This window comes from Scyliorhinus torazame, chromosome 16 (genome assembly GCF_047496885.1).
Source record: "Scyliorhinus torazame isolate Kashiwa2021f chromosome 16, sScyTor2.1, whole genome shotgun sequence".
Lineage (NCBI taxonomy): Eukaryota > Metazoa > Chordata > Chondrichthyes > Carcharhiniformes > Scyliorhinidae > Scyliorhinus > Scyliorhinus torazame.
This window is the reverse complement of record NC_092722.1, coordinates 125,045,640-125,062,791: the sequence shown is the minus strand read 5'-3', so window position 1 is coordinate 125,062,791 and position 17,152 is coordinate 125,045,640. Positions and strand designations below refer to the sequence as shown.

The 17,152-nt window shown below is 48.6% G+C and overlaps 1 protein-coding gene across 5 annotated transcripts in view; it reads right to left on the bottom strand.

Annotated features, from left to right (window-relative positions):
• The window catches only part of LOC140393044 (interferon-induced protein with tetratricopeptide repeats 5-like), a 38,387-nt gene extending 22,708 nt beyond the window's left edge, over positions 1-15,679 (bottom strand). For 3 of the 5 annotated variants that reach the window (XR_011935474.1, XR_011935476.1, XM_072478992.1), the window contains exons 1-2: positions 15,437-15,679; positions 11,587-11,692 (exon numbers count right to left, since the gene is read on the bottom strand). Coding sequence is in view for 2 of the 5 variants with exons in the window: in XM_072478992.1 (XP_072335093.1) it covers positions 11,587-11,591 (5 nt within the window). In the remaining 3 variants the exon portion in view is untranslated. Of the gene's footprint in view, positions 1-11,586; positions 11,693-14,719; positions 15,041-15,436 lie in introns of those variants that run through there. The other 2 variants (XM_072478993.1, XM_072478994.1) reach the window with 2 other exon arrangements.
• Between the last annotated feature and the right edge of the window lie 1,473 nt (positions 15,680-17,152).

Here is a 17,152-nt window from a genome sequence, read left to right as displayed (position 1 = left end):
AACTAAGGTTCTATACAGCTGCAACATGACTTGCCAATTCTTATACTCAATGCCCCGGCCAATGAAGGCAAGCATGCCGTATGCCTTCTTGACTACCTTCTCCACCTGTGTTGCCCCTTTCAATGACCTGTGGACCTGTACTCCTAGATCTCTTTGACTTTCAATACTCTTGAGGGTTCTACCATTCATTGTATATTCCCTACTTGTATTAGACCTTCCAAAATGCATTACCTCACATTTGTCCGGATTAAACTCCATCTGCCATTTCTCCGCCCAAGTCTTCAAACAATCTAAATCCTGTTGTATCCTCTGACAGTCCTCATCGCTATCCGCAATTCCACTAACCTTTGTGTCGTCTGCAAACTTACTAATCAGACCAGTTACATTTTCCTCCAAATCATTTTTCTATACTACAAACAGCAAAGGTCCCAGCACTGATCCCTGCGGAACACCATTGGTCACAGCCCTCCAATTAGAAAAGCATCCTTCCATTGCTACTCTCTGCATTCTATGACCTAGCCAGTTCTGTATCCACCTTGCCAGCTCACCCCTGATCCTGTGTGACTTCACCTTTTGTACTAGTCTACTATGAGGGACCTTGTCAAAGGCCTTACTGAAGTCCATATAGACAACCTCCACTGCCCTACCTGCATCAATCATCTTTGTGACCTCCTCTAAAAACTCTATCAAGTTAGTGAGACACAACCTCCCCTTCACAAAACCATGCTGCCTCTCACTAATACGTCCATTTGCTTCCAAATGGGAGTAGATCCTGTCTCAAAGAATTCTCTCCAGTAATTTCCCTACCACTGAAGTAAGGCTCACCGGCCTGTAGTTCCCTGGATTATCCTTGCTACCCTTCTTAAACAGAGGAACAACATTGGCTATTCTCCAGTCCTCCGGGACATCACCTGAAGACAGTGAGGATCCAAAGATTTCTGTCAAGGCCTCAGCAATTTCCTCTCCCACCTCCTTCAGTATTCTGGGGTAGATCCCATCAGGCCCTGGGGACTTAGCTACCTTAATATTTTTTAAGATGCACAAACTCCCCAAAAATCGTCTTTATAAACTCCACATCATCCCAGTTTGGTGCATATACATTTACTGGTACCACCTGCACCCCCTCCAATTTCCAACTGACCATAATGTACAGGCCTCCCACATCCAAAACTATTCTTGCCGCCTCAAACGCCACTTACTTGTTGATCAGGATCGTGATCCCTCTAGTCTTCGAGTCCAGTCCCGAGTGAAAAACCTGTCTGACCCAACCTTTCCTTAATCTAATCTGGTCAGCTACTCTAAGGTGCGTCTCCTGCAGCATTATCACATCCGCCTTCAGTCCTCCCAAGTGCACAAACTCGCGTGCCCTCTTGACCGGCCCATTGAACCCTCTTACATTCCAGGTGATCAGTCTAGTTGGGGGTTCATCGCCCCCTCCCCTTCGCCGATCAGCCATCCCCTCTCTTGGGCCAGTCGCCTGCCCGCACCCCATGCCTCCACCGGTCTGCCCCCAGGCAGCCCCCGCCCCCCAACCTCCTCTCTGTCCCTCAACAAAAGTCCCTCCCTCATCAGCAGAACATTTTTCCCCCCTCTCCACCCCCCCAGTAACAGCACAAAATAAATCAACTCCTTTGATAAGCCTAACATCTCCAGACCCCCCCCACTACGCTTCCATAAGCTAGCCTGTCCAGCAATTTGGTAGCCCTTGCCCCTGGCGCCAGACATTCTCCCACCTATTGTTTCCTCCCCACTCTGCACCCCGCTCATACAACCCTGCTTCTGTGGGCACTCTGAAATGAAGTTGGAGACGTTAATATTTCAGTTCAAACATAAAATCCTCAGAATCACACAGCCCCACACTGAGGTCACAGCCAAAAGCCTATTAGGGACAATCCCGGCTGGGGGTGGGCTGGAATATCCCAAGAGTTTACAGCGACAACTTGCATTTATGTAGCATCGTTAGTATAAATAAATGGATGTTTTCAAACAAAGTCCGACAGCGAACCCGCAATAAGATATTCGGGCACGTGTTCAAAGAGGAGAGCATGAGGGAAGCAGTGAGGTTGAGGCAGGTGATTCCAGAGCTTGGAGCCTGGGCAGCTGAAGAGATGACCACCAGCGGTGGGTGAAGGAATTGGGAGATGTACAAGAGGCTGGGGATTGAGGAAATCACCATCAACATTGTCACAATAATTATAAACAAAATACTGCGGATGCTGGAATCTCAAACTAAAACACAGAATGCCGGAAAAACTCAGGAGGTCCGGCAGCAGCTGGAGGGAGAGGAATCAGAGTTAACGTTTCAAGTCCACTTCACTCTTCATCGGAACTAAAAGGGGAATGTGTCGGCTATCAAACTGTAGCCGGGAGAGATTGTAGCAAAGATGTAGAAAACATAAGAACAAGAGACAGATGACCAGGTGTGGGAGGGTGGGGGAGAATGGGGCGAGGGGGGGGGGGGGGGGAAGGGGGTTGTATTGAGACCAAAAATGTATGGGATACAGAAGGGGTTAAGATAGAGGAGAAAAGTCACAGTCTAAAGTTGTTGACCTGAGTATTGAGTCCTGAAGGCTGGAACATTGTCATGGTGGCTTGAAGTCTGCTGCTACCATAAATGTTGAGGGTCTTGATGTGGACCTCAATGGATCTGGTCTGTCTGCGACGTATCCTAAGTGAGATATTGAGAATGACACGGTTTCCTATGCTACAGATGCTGCCAGATCTGCTGAGCTATTCCAGCATTCTCTGTTCTTGTTTCAGATTCCAGCATCTGCAGTATTTTGCTTATATTTTTCTGGCAATATTCATGATGATTTTCTCCAGGAATTATATGAAGTTTATTGCTAGCAACAGCCACATACACAACTCTGCAGATCTTGATTCAGACCAGGTTCGAACAGTTAAATAGGTGAATCAACTTTAACAAAGAGGCATTCAGACTCGAAACGTTAGCTCAATTCTCCCTCCAGGTGCTGTCAGACCTGCTGCAATTGTCCAGTATTTTCTCTATTTGTTGTGTTGTGTTAAATAGGTTAATTATCAGACTATATGCAAGACTCATAAGGTATACTTATTGAGTTTTACTGATATAGAGTCACAGACAGTAAGAATCATAGATAATATGGAGACTGCACTATTTATCCTCCAGCCTTACACATGGTGATATCCTAGTGTTGACACTATGCAGCTTCTTAAAGCTACTTTAAAAACCCTTACCTTTGCAGGAGCAGCCCTTTGAATTTCGTTGGGAGCGGAGCGCAGGGGCCTTCTGGGAGGTAAGTTTTTGCTTTAAAAACCCTTACCTTTGCAGGAGCAGCCCTTTGAATTTCGGCGGGAGCGGTGCGCAGGGGCCTTCTGGGAGGTGAGTATTTACTTTAAAAACCCTTACCTTTGCAGGAGCAGCCCTTTGAATTTCGGCGGGAGCGGAGCGCAGGGGCCTTCTGCGAGGTGAGTATTTACTTTAAAAACCCTTACCTTTGCAGGAGCAGCCCTTTGAATTTCGGCGGGAGCGGAGCGCAGGGGCCTTCTGGGAGGTAAGGTTTTGCTTTAAAAACCCTTACCTGGTCCCGTTTCTGTTTTATTTTTTATTTTTTATATAAGGCGGGAACCGGAAGTTCGACCCGTGGACTTCTGGGAAGGTTCCCCACCCCCAACTAATATATTCTGGTGGAGAGGAAACCCGAGACACTACACGTGTAGTGTCTCCCACCCGCCCTCCTCCTCTAACCTAATAATAAGACCCATTGGTGTGAGGTAAGTGCCATATTATATTATTATTATATTTCTTATTTATTTATTTATTAACCAGATCTTGGTTGGAGGTTAGAGGGATGGCAGGGAAGGGAGTGCAATGTTCCTCCTGCAGGATGTTTGAGGTGAGGGATGCCGTTAGTGTCCCTGCTGATTTTACCTGCAGGAAGTGCAGCCATCTCCAGCTCCTCCAAGTCCGAGTTAGGGAACTGGAGCTGGAGTTGGATGAACTTCGGATCATTCGGGAGGCAGAGGGGGTCATAGATAGCAGCTTCAGGGAATTAGTTACACCAAAGATTGGAGATAGATGGGTAACTGTAAGAGGGACTGGGAAGAAGCAGTCAAGTGCAGGGATCCCCTGCGGTTGGTCCCCTGAGTAACAAGTATACCGCTTTGGATACTTGTGGGAGGGACGACATACCAAGGGTAAGCCATGGGGTACGGGCCTCTGGCACGGAGTTTGTCCCTGTTGCTCAGAAGGGAAGGGGGGAGAGGAGCAGAGCATTAGTAATTGGGGACTTGATAGTCAGGGGCACAGACAGGAGATTTTGTGGGAGCGAGAGAGACTCACGTTTGGTATGTTGCCTCCCAGGTGCAAGGGTACGTGATGTCTTGGATCGTGTTTTCCGGGTCCTTAAGGGGGAGGGGGAGCAGCCCCAAGTCGTGGTCCACATGGGCACTAACGACATAGGTAGGAAAGGGGACAAGGATGTCAGGCAGGCTTTCAGGGAGCTAGGATGGAAGCTCAGAACGAGAACAAACAGAGTTGTTATCTCTGGGTTGTTGCCCGTGCCACGTGATAATGAGATGAGGAATAGGGAGAGAGAGCAATTAAACACGTGGCTACAGGGATGGTGCAGGCGGGAGGGATTCAGATTTCTGGATAACTGGGCCTCTTTCTGAGGAAGGTGGGACCTCTACAGACAGGATGGTCTACATCTGAACCAGAGGGGCACAAATATCCTGGGGGGGGGGAGATTTGCTAGTGCTCTTTGTGGGGGTTTAAACTAATGCAGCAGGGGCATGGGAACCTGGATTGTAGTTTTAGGGTACGAGAGATTGAGAGTATAGAGGTCAGGAGCACAGATTTGACTTCGCAGGAGGGGGCCAGTGTTCAGGTAGGTGGTTTGAAGTGTGTCTACTTCAATGCCAGGAGTATACGAAATAAGGTAGGGGAACTGGCAGCATGGGTTGGTACCTGGGACTTCGATGTTGTGGCCATTTCGGAGACATGGATAGAGCAGGGACAGGAATGGTTGTTGCAGGTTCCGGGGTTTAGGTGTTTTAGTAAGCTCAGAAAAGGAGGCAAAAGAGGGGGAGGTGTGGCGCTGCTAGTCAAAAACAGTATTACGGTGGCAGAGAGGATGCTAGATGGGGACTCTTCTTCCGAGGTAGTATGGGCTGAGATAAGAAACAGGAAAGGAGAGGTCACCCTGTTGGGAGTTTTCTATAGGCCTCCAAATAGTTCTAGGGATGTAGAGGAAAGGATGGCGAAGATGATTCTGGATAAGAGCGAAAGTAACAGGGTAGTTATTATGGGAGACTTTAACTTTCCAAATATTGACTGGAAAAGATATGGTTGTCGTTTTTTGTACAATGTGTGCAGGAGGGTTTCCTGACACAATATGTTGACAGGCCAACAAGAGGAGAGGCCACATTGGATTTGGTTTTGGGTAATGAATCAGGCCAGGTGTTAGATTTGGAGGTAGGTGAGCACTTTGGGGACAGTGACCACAATTCGGTGACGTTTACGTTAGTGATGGAAAGGGATAAGTATACCCCGCAGGGCAAGAGTTATAGCTGGGGGAAGGGCAATTATGATGCCATTAGACATGACTTGGGGGGCATAGGTTGGAGAAGTAGGCTGCAAGTGTTTCTATAGGTATGTCAGGAATAAAAGAATGACTAGGGTAAGAGTAGGGCCAGTCAAGGACAGGGATGGGAAGTTGTGTGTGGAGTCTGAAGAGATAGGCGAGATACTGAATGAATATTTTTCGTCAGTATTCACTCAGGAAAAAGAGAATGTTGTGGAGGAGAATGCTGAGACCCAGGCTATTAGAATAGATGGCATTGAGGTACGTAGGGCAGAGGTGTTGGCAATTCTGGACAGGCTGAAAATAGATAAGTCCCCGGGGCCTGATGTGATTTCTCCTAGGATTCTCTGGGAAGCCAGGGAAGAGATTGCTGAGCCTTTGGCTTTGATTTTTATGTCATCATTGGCTACAGGAATAGTGCCAGAGGACTGGAGGATAGCAAATGTGGTTCCTTTGTTCAAGAAGGGGAGTAGAGACAACCCCGGCAACTATAGACCGGTGAGCCTCACGTCTGTTGTGGGTAAAGTCTTGGAGGGGATTATAAGAGACAAGATTTATAATCATCTAGATAGGAATAATATGATTAGGGATAGTCAGCATGGCTTTGTGAAGGGTAGGTCATGCCTCCAAACCTTATCGAGTTCTTTGAGAAGGTGACTGAACAGGTAGACGAGGGTAGAGCAGTTGATGTGGTGTATATGGATTTCAGTAAAGCGTTTGATAAGGTTCCCCACGGTAGGCTATTGCAGAAAATACAGAGGCTGGGGATTGAGGGTGATTTAGAGATGTGGATCAGAAATTGGCTAGCTGAAAGAAGACAGAGGGTGGTGGTTGATGGGAAATGTTCAGAATGGAGTTCAGTTACAAGTGGCGTACCACAAGGATCTGTTCTGGGGCCGTTGCTGTTTGTCATTTTTATAAATGACCTAGAGGAGGGCGCAGAAGGGTGGGTGAGTAAATTTGCAGACAACACTAAAGTCGGTGGTGTTGTCGACAGTGCGGAAGGATGTTGCAGGTTACAGAGGGACATAGATAAGCTGCAGAGCTGGGCTGAGAGGTGGCAAATGGAGTTTAATGCAGAGAAGTGTGAGGTGATTCGCTTTGGAAGGAATAACAGGAATGCGGAATATTTGGCTAATGGTAAAGTCCTTGGAAGTGTGGATGAGCAGAGGGATCTCGGTGTCCATGTACATAGATCCCTGAAAGTTGCCACCCAGGTTGACAGGGTTGTGAAGAAGGCCTATGGAGTGTTGGCCTTTATTGGTAGAGGGATTGAGTTCCGGAGTCATGAGGTCATGTTGCAGCTGTACAAAACTCTGGTACGGCCGCATTTGGAGTATTGCGTACAGTTCTGGTCACCTCATTATAGGAAGGACGTGGAAGCTTTGGAGCGGGTGCAGAGGAGATTTACCAGGATGTTGCCTGGTATGGAGGGAAAATCTTATGAGGAAAGGCTGATGGACTTGAGGTTGTTTTCGTTAGAGAGAAGGTTAAGAGGAGACTTAATAGAGGCATACAAAATGATCAGGGGGTTAGATAGGGTGGACAGTGAGAGCCTTCTCCCGCGGATGGAAATGGCTAGCACGAGGGGACATAGCCTTAAACTGAGGGGTAATAGATACAGGACAGAGGTCAGAGGTAGGTTCTTTACGCAAAAAGTGGTGAGGCCGTGGAATGCCCTACCTGCAACAGTAGTGAACTCGCCAACATTGAGGGCATTTAAAAGTTTATTGGATAAGCATATGGATGATAATGGCATAGTGTAGGTTAGATGGCTTTTGTTTTTTGACTTCCCATGTCGGTGCAACATAGTTGGCCGAAGGGCCTGTCCTGCGCTGTATCGTTCTATGTTCTATGTACATGCCATTGCCTACAACACCGTACATACAATATCACTACAAACACTGAAAACATTTTCAAGTTATCCAGCCCATGGGGCGGGATTCTCCACTCCCGCGCCGAAGTGGCCGCGCCGTCGTAAACGCCGTTGAGGTTCACGACGGCCGAAACGGCCCCGATCCCGACCAATTCAGGCCCTGACAATGGACTAGGATCGGGGCCGCGTCATCTACACGCGCCAGGCCTTGTCGCTCGTGTAAAGGCGGCGCCGCATAGATGACGCGGCCGGCGCCGCATAACTGGCGTCATCCGCGCATGGCGGGTTGGCCAGCGCCAACCCGCGCATGCATGGTTGCCGGCCTCTCTAAGTCCGCCCCGCAAGAAGATGGCGGGCGGATCTTGCGGGGCCGCGGAAGGAAGAAGATCCTCCTTCAGAGAGGACGGCCCAACGATCGGTGGGCACCGATCGCGGGCCATGCCACATTTAAGGTACCCCCCCCGGTGCAGGATCTCCCCTCCCCCCCCCCCCCGCAGGCCGCCCCCCCAGCGTTCACGCACCGTTCACGACGGCAGTGACCAGGTGTGGACGGCGCCGGGGGGGAGCCCGCCGTTTTGGCCTGGCCGCTCGGCCCATCCGGGCCTGAGAATAGCGGGGGTGCCGAAGAATCGCCATTTTGGGTGTCTCCGGCGATTCTCCGGCCCGCGGAACTCGACGGGGCCGTTCCCGCCGCTTGGGAGAATCGCGGGAGGGCATCGGACCGGCGTCCCAGGAAATCTTGGCGGCCCAGGCGATTCTCTCAACCGGCGCGGGAGTGGAGAATCGCGCCCATGGTATCCCATGCTGTGTTTCCTTTGCATTATAGACTACCCCCAATTCATCTCAATTGGCTCGAAAGCTGGCTCGTGATGCAGAGCGAGGCCAACAGCATGGGTTCAATTCCCATACCAGCTGAGGTTATTCATGAATAACCCTAAATGGGCAGCACAGTGGCACAGTGGTTAGCACTTCTGCCTCACAGTGCCAGAGACCCGAGTTCAATTCCGTGTGGAGTTTGTACTTTCTCCCCGTGTCTGTGTGGGTTTCCTCGGGGCGATCCATCTTCCTCCCACAGTCCAAGGATGTGAACTTAGGTGGACCAGTCAGGCTAAAAATTGCCCTTTAGTGTCCAGAGATGTGCAGGTTAGGTGGGGTATGGGGATAGGTTGAGGGAGTGGGCCTAGGTAGAGTGCTCTTCCCGAGGGTTGGTGCAGACTCGATGGGCCAAATGGCATCCTACTGCAATGTCGGAATTCCATGATTGTCTGAAGGCCTGCCTTCTCAATCTTGCTCCTCGCCTCACGTAAATCACCAGCAGTCAACTCTCCCCCTCAAAAGGGAAAAACAGCCTATGGTTATCTGGAACTGTGGCAACTTTACTTTGCTTTTCCAACTACCCAAAACCCTGATCAGAAATAATAACTGAAAGTGCAGAATAACCATAGGGCCTGTATTACTGGACTATGAAGTCTGGGAACAATATTCCCAACTGTTCTCAGCTGATCTTAGTCATCATTGCCCTCAGTGAGCTTGTATGTCTCAACTAGTCAAAAGGTTAGTAGCTCAATCGCCAACCTGTAGACTTGGCCACATAATTGAGTCTGACACTGCTGTGCCGCAATAAGGGAGGTGCTCTCTGGTTGGAAGCACCATCTTTTGGATTAGACATTTAAAAAAGGCTCCCTCTAATCTCTCCAGTGAAAGGATCCCATGGTGTTATTGGCATAAGAGCAGATGAGTTAGACATAGACATAGAATTTACAGTACAGGAGGCCATTTGGCCCACCAGGTCCGCACCGGAAAAATTGCCCCTTAGGTTTCCAGAGATGTGCAGGTTAGGTGGGGTTATGGGGATAAGGTGGGGGCAAATATTTATCCCTTCATCAACATCCCTAATATAGATTACCTGGTTATTGTCACATTGTGCAGCTTGTTATGTGCAGACTGTCACCTGTGCTTCCCACAATGCGACAGCGTCAAAGACTTGGAAACACAGTTTGCTGCCTGTAAAACTCTTTGGATGTTCTGAGATTGGGCAGCATGTGATATAATTACAAATCTATCTTTTTATCGAATTGTTAATATCCTCAAACACTATCAGACATAAACCAGGAGATTAGGAACAAAATACTTTGGCCGGGATTCTCCGCTTGCCGACGTCGAAATCTTATTCGGCGATCGGGCGGAGAATCCCTTTTGACGCCAAAATCGGGGGCAGTGCCTGTTTTTAGATGCTCCGCCCCCTCCAAACCGGCATCATCGGTGAGTACGGCGCACACTGTTGGGACGGCCTCAGGACATCACCTGCATGGGTCTCGTCAACCTCGAGTGGTGGCTGCGGACTGTGTCCAGCGCCGTCACAGTTCATAGAATTTACAGTGCAGAAGGAGGCCATTCGGCCCATCGAGTCTGCACCGGCTCTTGGAAAGAGCACCCTACCCAAGGTCAACACCTACACCCAATCCCCATAACCCAGCAACCCCACTAAGGGCAATTTTGGACACTAAGGGCAATTTATCATGGCCAATCCACCTAACCTGCACATCTTTGGACTGTGGGAGGAAACCGGAGCACCCGGAGGAAACCCACGCACACACGGGGAGGACGTGCAGACTCCGCACAGACAGTGACCCAAGCCGGAATCGAACCTGGGACCCTGGAGCTGTGAAGCAATTATGCTAACCACAATGCTACCGTGCTGCCCCAGTTGGGTGGGGGGAGCCCTTCTGCTGACCGGGGAGGCTCGGCGGGGTCTTCGGGGACTGGCGGGGGGTGGTTCAGGGGGGTTACACTATCTGGCAGGCCGCATCCACACGCGGCTGACGCCATGTTGTACGGCGCAACCGCTGCAGGTCGTCGCCGTGCATGTGCGCGGCCATGGACCCGGCAATTCTCCGGCCATTTATGCCGGGGGTTTTGCGTGGCGCAGCTGCTAACCCCCCACCGGGCGGAGCATCGGTGTAGCGGCACCGCCGACTTTTGCATCGTAAAACTGGACACTTCCTCTGGACATAGCCTCAAAATCGGAAAATCCAGCCCTTTGTATTTTAAAAGGGCATTTTTTTCACAGATATTTACATTGCTTCACTAATATTTTCTGTTGCTTAAAGCACTTGCTAATGAAGAGATGGTGATTACAAGTCTATCTTTTTTATCTAATTGTTAATATCCTCAAACACTATCAGACATAAACCAGGAGATTAGGAACAAAGGTATTTGTTTCCAGATGAATAATATTTACTGTTGTTTATAGCACTTGCTAATGAAGAGAGGGTGGGAGACAAGGAGACTAAAGCAGCAGAACAGTCACTGGAGCAGAGAGCAGGACTCTCCGGCAGCAGAGTATTGGAAACAGGCAACAGTAACTTCCGCTTCCCAGGCTTTTGGCGAAGATCAAACATTGGATCAAGTGGGAGGTCAGGTGCAATGCCTGTCCTGGTCAGTGTGCATCTAGTCTGTCCCTTCTGGGGGAGCATGAATTGGACTGAATCTGAATTAGTTTTAGGAGCAATCACGGTTTTGGATTATGGACTTGCCCCATCCAGTCTGTACAATGGCTTTGTAACTCTTAAAGAACAAGAACTGCAGAAGGTTTCCAACACCAGCATCAGCTGACCAGCTGAGTGACCTCTGGAGCCAAATTCAGAATCAGAGATGGTCAATTGAATCCTGCAGTCTAATGTATTCTCTGTTGCTCTGGGAATTATAGTTCTGACGATTTAGTCAGCTCATCAAGATGAGCTGCCAACAGTTCTCCATTAGTTAATAATTCCAGATAGCTATTATCCATAATATCTGCCTGAGGTTATTTACAGGATGCTTGAATCCACAGTGTGAGAGTTTAGAATTGAAGTTTATCTTTGTATTTTCTGTAAAATCTGCTGGGAAAGTAAGGCTTATTTTATTTAAAATATCACCTGATACAATATTATAAATAGATCCGCCTTTTGTGTCTAATTTCTTCTGACAATCATTTGTCTCAGTGCGACAGTATACACATATCTGAATGACTCACTGTGACAAATAATCCCACTCTCGTGTTTCAACTCCCGTGTAATTTATACTATTGTATTTCAGAAAACAAGCTCCTTGTCTGCTAGTCTACATGCCTAATCGTCTAACACACAGAATGCCAATGAAATTTACCTCATAACGTTGATCGAAAGCCAAATTCCTTCTTCAACTTTAGCTCCACCGGCGAGTTGTCGATGAACAGTGCTCGATGTGTTCTCATTTCCAGATAATTTATATCCTGAGTGTGAGAATAGAAACTGAACCTAACCTTCATTGTTTTACTCCAGGGAAAATGGTGCCAAAACAAGAGTTGTTTATAACGTCCCAGATCTCCATGGAGATTATATGATACTATATATATGATCTTATTGACAACATGGACCTGCTCACAAACACAGAAACAATCAACAAGCCCAACCTGTTTGATTAATCTCACCTTTGCCTCTTTACCACATTCCCCATATTCTCACCGGGAATCCACTGGCAGGAGATGCTTCAATTACTTTTCCAGGATAAATTGATCCCTGTGTCGGTAACACCAACATCTGGAAATTCGAGTCAGGCTGCTCAGTCGCTGGAATGGGGCTGGGGTAGCACACTCTACCCACCATGCCTGAGCACTGGCACCATTCCCAATCCCAAGGTCAGCGACATCAGTGTGAAGGGGGTGGACACTTTCAGAATACCCACCCCTCCATGTCCCTCATTAAGACCAACGATCTGGGTTCCATCTGGCTGTATTCAAAAATTAAACACACTAAATAATGTTTACACGGTGAGAAGGGCAGGGAACACAAAAGCAGAAACATTAAATTGTCAGCAAGGACACTTGCAGCCCCAGACTGGTGAGTTCGAGGTATTGTCAGGGCCACTAACAAGGAATCAGAGTGACTTTCATTAAAACAAGAAAAATAACGGTCTCACATTTGTCCCTTCTAAACCATCATAGCAGCAAAATATGCCAGTCCCATAGGACCTTATGTGAACACTGCTGCAAGTCACACCTTGCAGTGTGCAATGTATTTTCACCCCATTTCAATAAACATACGGTACAATGATTTTTTAAAAATTTAGTTTGGATCAAGTATCAACACATGTGCCTTTGGCAAAGCTTAGAGCACAGAATAAGAATTGTACCGCGTGCCACTGGCTACAGTTCCAGAAAGAAACTTTCACCCAACCTGGTGCACATCTTCCAGCAGTCGCCGTGTCTCAGAGTAACTGATCATCCTATTGATCAAAAGAAAACCCTCCAAAAGCAATTTCACAAGTTGAATGGATTGTATGTAATCATGACAATTAATACTGGCAACCAAACAAGCCATACACAGAGCTACTTTACTCCTGCATCCAACATTTATCTCCTGTTTGTTGTGTCATGTGAGAGTACCTTTAAGAAATGGATGTTTATCAGTGATGTCAGAATGTGGGTGGAGCTGGGTGTCTGTCAGCTTTTTACTTTTGTTTTAGGTTGTTTGCTGCAGGGTGTGTTTTAGTTTCGTTTATCAGAGCTGGATAGCTGCAGTCACAGCCAGAACGTGTATTAGTCACTCTCTCTGTAATCTAAAGACTGTAATCGATCCTTTGGTAATTTACAACTAATAACTGCTTCAATAGTGAATTTAAACCTGATCTTTGTGTTTTAAAGGTTTTTATGGATGTTTAAAGGACAGTTTAAGGATTACTTAGTGTTGTATTCTTTGGGGGTTGTATTTGAATTAATGATTGCTAAGATGTTCACTGTATGTTTTAAAAAGATTAACTTGAGTTCATAGAATAAACATTGTTTTGCTTTAAAAAAATACTTTTCCATTTCTGCTGCACCACGCCTGTGACCCACAAATCTGTTCCTCTTTAACAAGAAACAAAATATTGGGGAAGAACAAGAAATTGGGACTAACTGGACTGCTCTGGTGCAATCTTGGTGGGTCAAATAACCTCCTTTTGTGCTGTGACATCAATTATGTTACGCCTGTCAGTTTTGTTGGGCGATAGAATCATTTGACCACAAACCCTTATTACTGCACGAGGGATGTGATTGGTCTGTGGGAAACGGAGCCAAGAGTGGATCAGTGGCTAGATTCTTTATTTGATTATTGTCACATGTATTAGTATACAGTGAAAAGTATTGTTTCTTTATCTGCCAGCAGGGAGTCCACCTTACTCCAGGTTCCACTCCACCTTAAGTGTCACGAATTAGAGAGTGCACGTATTTTCCTCAAGGATCCCGTGCTGCCAGATTCTCTGCCGTGTGAACATAGAACATCTACAGTGAAGAAAGAGCCCCCTACCTAGGCCCACAGCGCAGCCTTATACCCGTAATCCCACCTAACCAAGTCAACGTTTTGACACTAACGGGCAATTTATCATGGCCAATCCATCTAACCTGCATATTTTGGACTGTGGGAAGGAACCGGAGCACTTGGAGGAAACCCATGCACATATAGGGAGAATGTGCTAACTGCACACAGTCACCCAAGGCTGGAATTGAATCTGGGTCCCTGGTGTTGTGCGGCAGCAGTGATAACCACTGTACCATCGTGATATTGGAATATTATGTCCCATTTACATTTTTTGAACACAGCTGTATTGAGAAGGTCACAATGGATCAAGAACTCATGCCTCCTGTTCTCTGTGTCCTCCATCTTGCTCCCCTGCTGTCACCATGGCAACACCTCTGTTCAACCCCAATGCAACTGCTTCACCCAATACTATCCCCCCTGACCATCCTTCCTGACCAATCAGCTACTACACCTCAGTCAGTGTGGCTGTGCCGATGCTGCTGTCATTGGGTTGCATTAAGTAGTTGGTTTGACAACTGTAGTTCCAGTATCTATAAAACCTCCTCGAAGTGCGAGGATTGCTCATCACCATCACTGGCTTGTCTGCTGATACTTTCTGTGACATTAAGGAAAAAATGTTTGCTTAACCTCAAGCACAGGGACATTTCCCTTGAAGTAATAACTGCGCAGTGTGCGGTGATTCTTTGAGAAAGCAATAAAATGATTGAGCATTCGCCATCTCTTACCAGACTCTTCTTTTATAAAGCTTGAGAACCCAGTTCATTTTTTCCAATTAAAAGGCAATTTAGCATGGCCAATCCACCTACCTAATCTTTGGGTTGTGGGGGTGAGACCCACACAGACACAGGGAGAATGTGCAAACTCCACACGGACTGTGACTCAGGGCCGGGATTGGAACCCGGGTCCTTGATGCCATGAGGCAGCAGTGCTAACCACTGCACCACCGTGCCACCCTGACTTACCAGATGTTTCTTATTTTAATTACAGTTTCAACCTCTGGCTCTCCTGTCTGCTGCACACGGTGTCAGGGATCTTCTCTTCCTGGGTTTTCAGGATCTTTTGCTGCTTCCATCGGCCCTATTTCTTTGATTGTATTTCCAACAATGATGAGGACAAAGGGATGGTGGACATGCAGTCCTTGAGCAACCGCCCAACTTATATACAGGTACCACCGATTGTGGCCGACCGATCGGTGGGCCGGCCTCTGTGGCTGGGGGCCTCCTTTCTTCCATGCCGGCCCCTGTAGGCCTGCGCCATGTTGCGTCATGAACCGCAACATGAACCGCTCCTGTAGGGGCCAGAATTCCTGATCCGGAGGCCGCATTGACACCGTTGAGAAACGCGAGGACGTTTCCGACAGCGTCAACACTTAGCCTCAGGGTCACAGAGTCCCGCCCATTATGGGTGTGTTTGTAATATGAAGCTGCTGTTTCCTCGCCTCCCCCCGCACATTCCCTCTCTCTGCAACCAGACGGGGACACCAATGTCACACACTCTGCCCCGCCACATTTCTGCTCCCCCCCCCCCACCCCACGGCGGGATGCTCCGTTACGCCGGCCGGGGTTTCTCATTGTGGGGTAGTCCCAAGCCGTCGGGAAAACCCCCGGGGCTGCCGGCAGAAAGGAGTCTCCCACCGGCGGCGAATGAAGCGCATTGCTGTGTTGCGATCACTCACTCACCTCATGATGCTGAGCTGGAATGGCAGTCAGGCAGTCACTGATAAAGCCGGGCTTCCGCGCAAAACTTTTATAGCATCTGCAATCACATGATTTCCAAGAATCGCCTCTTGCATGGGAATCCGAAAGTGACTGCAAGCTGAGAATTGCTCCGCCTATTCCTGAGAAAGTGTGTGTGTGTGAAGGAGGGAGGGGGAGAGGGGTCACTAGTTTGTGCCTGGCTGTCATACTTGAAGGGTAGAGGGTTAAAATTGGGACTTTCCAATCATTTTCCCAACCATCCTGCAATTACCATCGGAACCGAGAGATTTGAGAGTGTATGCCCCGGGAGCACAGACTCCTGCAGCAGCCGGCGGGAGATGGTTTCAATTTACCCCCTGCAGCACCTGCTAAACCACCTGCTAAACTCAAAGACATATCCCGCCACAAAGAGCAGACTCCGGGTGCAACTGGTGTAGCAGTGGGGCTGGGGCGGGGGGATTATATTCTGATATAAAATCCTCTGGCCTCTGAAATTATCGAGGCTTGACTGGGGAAGAGGGAATGAGGGGGAATGGAGGCTTGAGGGGAGAGATGAAAAATTGAGGGGGGTGGGTGATTGGGGGTTTGCAGGAAAGGGAGATTGGAGACTCGGGGGGGGGGGGGGGGGGCTAGATTCTCCGCAGTCCCCCCCCCCCCGCCAAAATCGAGTTTGGCGCTGGGGCGGAGAATCGACGTTTACGTGAGAATCGGGCCCGGCGCTGTTCCCGCCCCAGAGAATCACTCGCGCGTGAATTGCGCAGCTGGGGGGCCATTGCCAGAGACCCTCCCAGTGATACAACGGTCCCGACCGGCCGAATTTCCGATGGCGAGGTTCTAACCACGTCTGGCTGGTCTGGACTCAGTCCGTGGCCGCCCTGGTGGGGGATGGGGGGGGGATCAAGCACCGGGGGGAGGCCTTATGGGTGGCGATCGGGCGGGTTAGATCGAGCAGCGCGGGGCAGATCAGTGGGACCTTATTTGTTGGTCCAGGCCCACCGGCTGAGTCTGCCATCCCGTTCGGCGCAACCTGCTCCCAGGGGGCCACATGCGGCCCATCTAGGTTCTGAATTCGGCCACGCGAGACGTTTGGTTAACTGTGGACCACAAGCAAGGTTGCCACATTTCACTGGTTTCCATCCATGGAGCTTGATTCATAGTCCTAGTCAGAGCACAGAAAAGGCCCTTTTGCCCATCCGGCCAAAAACAACCACCTAACTATTCTAATCCCATTGCCCAGCACTTGGCCTTGTATGCCTCGGGATCACAAGTGCACATCCGAAATACTTCTTAAATGATTGGAGGGTCTCTGCCTCCACCACCTTGTCAGGCAGCGAGTTCCAGACTCGAGGTAAAAAGTGTTTTCCTCACATCCCCTCTCAACCTCCTGATCCTTACCTTAAATCTATCCCCCCTGGTCATTGGTCCCTCTTTCTAAATGTTTACTCTATCTATGTCCGTCATAATTTTATACATCTCAGTCAAGACCCTCTCAGTCTCCTCTGATCCAAGGAAAACAGTCCAAGTCTATCTAATCCTGTTTGTCCTGCCCAAATGCATCACCCCACACTGACCCGGATTGTATTCCATTTGCCACCTGACCAGCCCGTCTATATCCTCCTGTAATAGAAGGCTATCCTCACAATTTACCACAAATGAAAATCGCTTATTGTCACAAGTAGGCTTCAAATGAAGTTACTG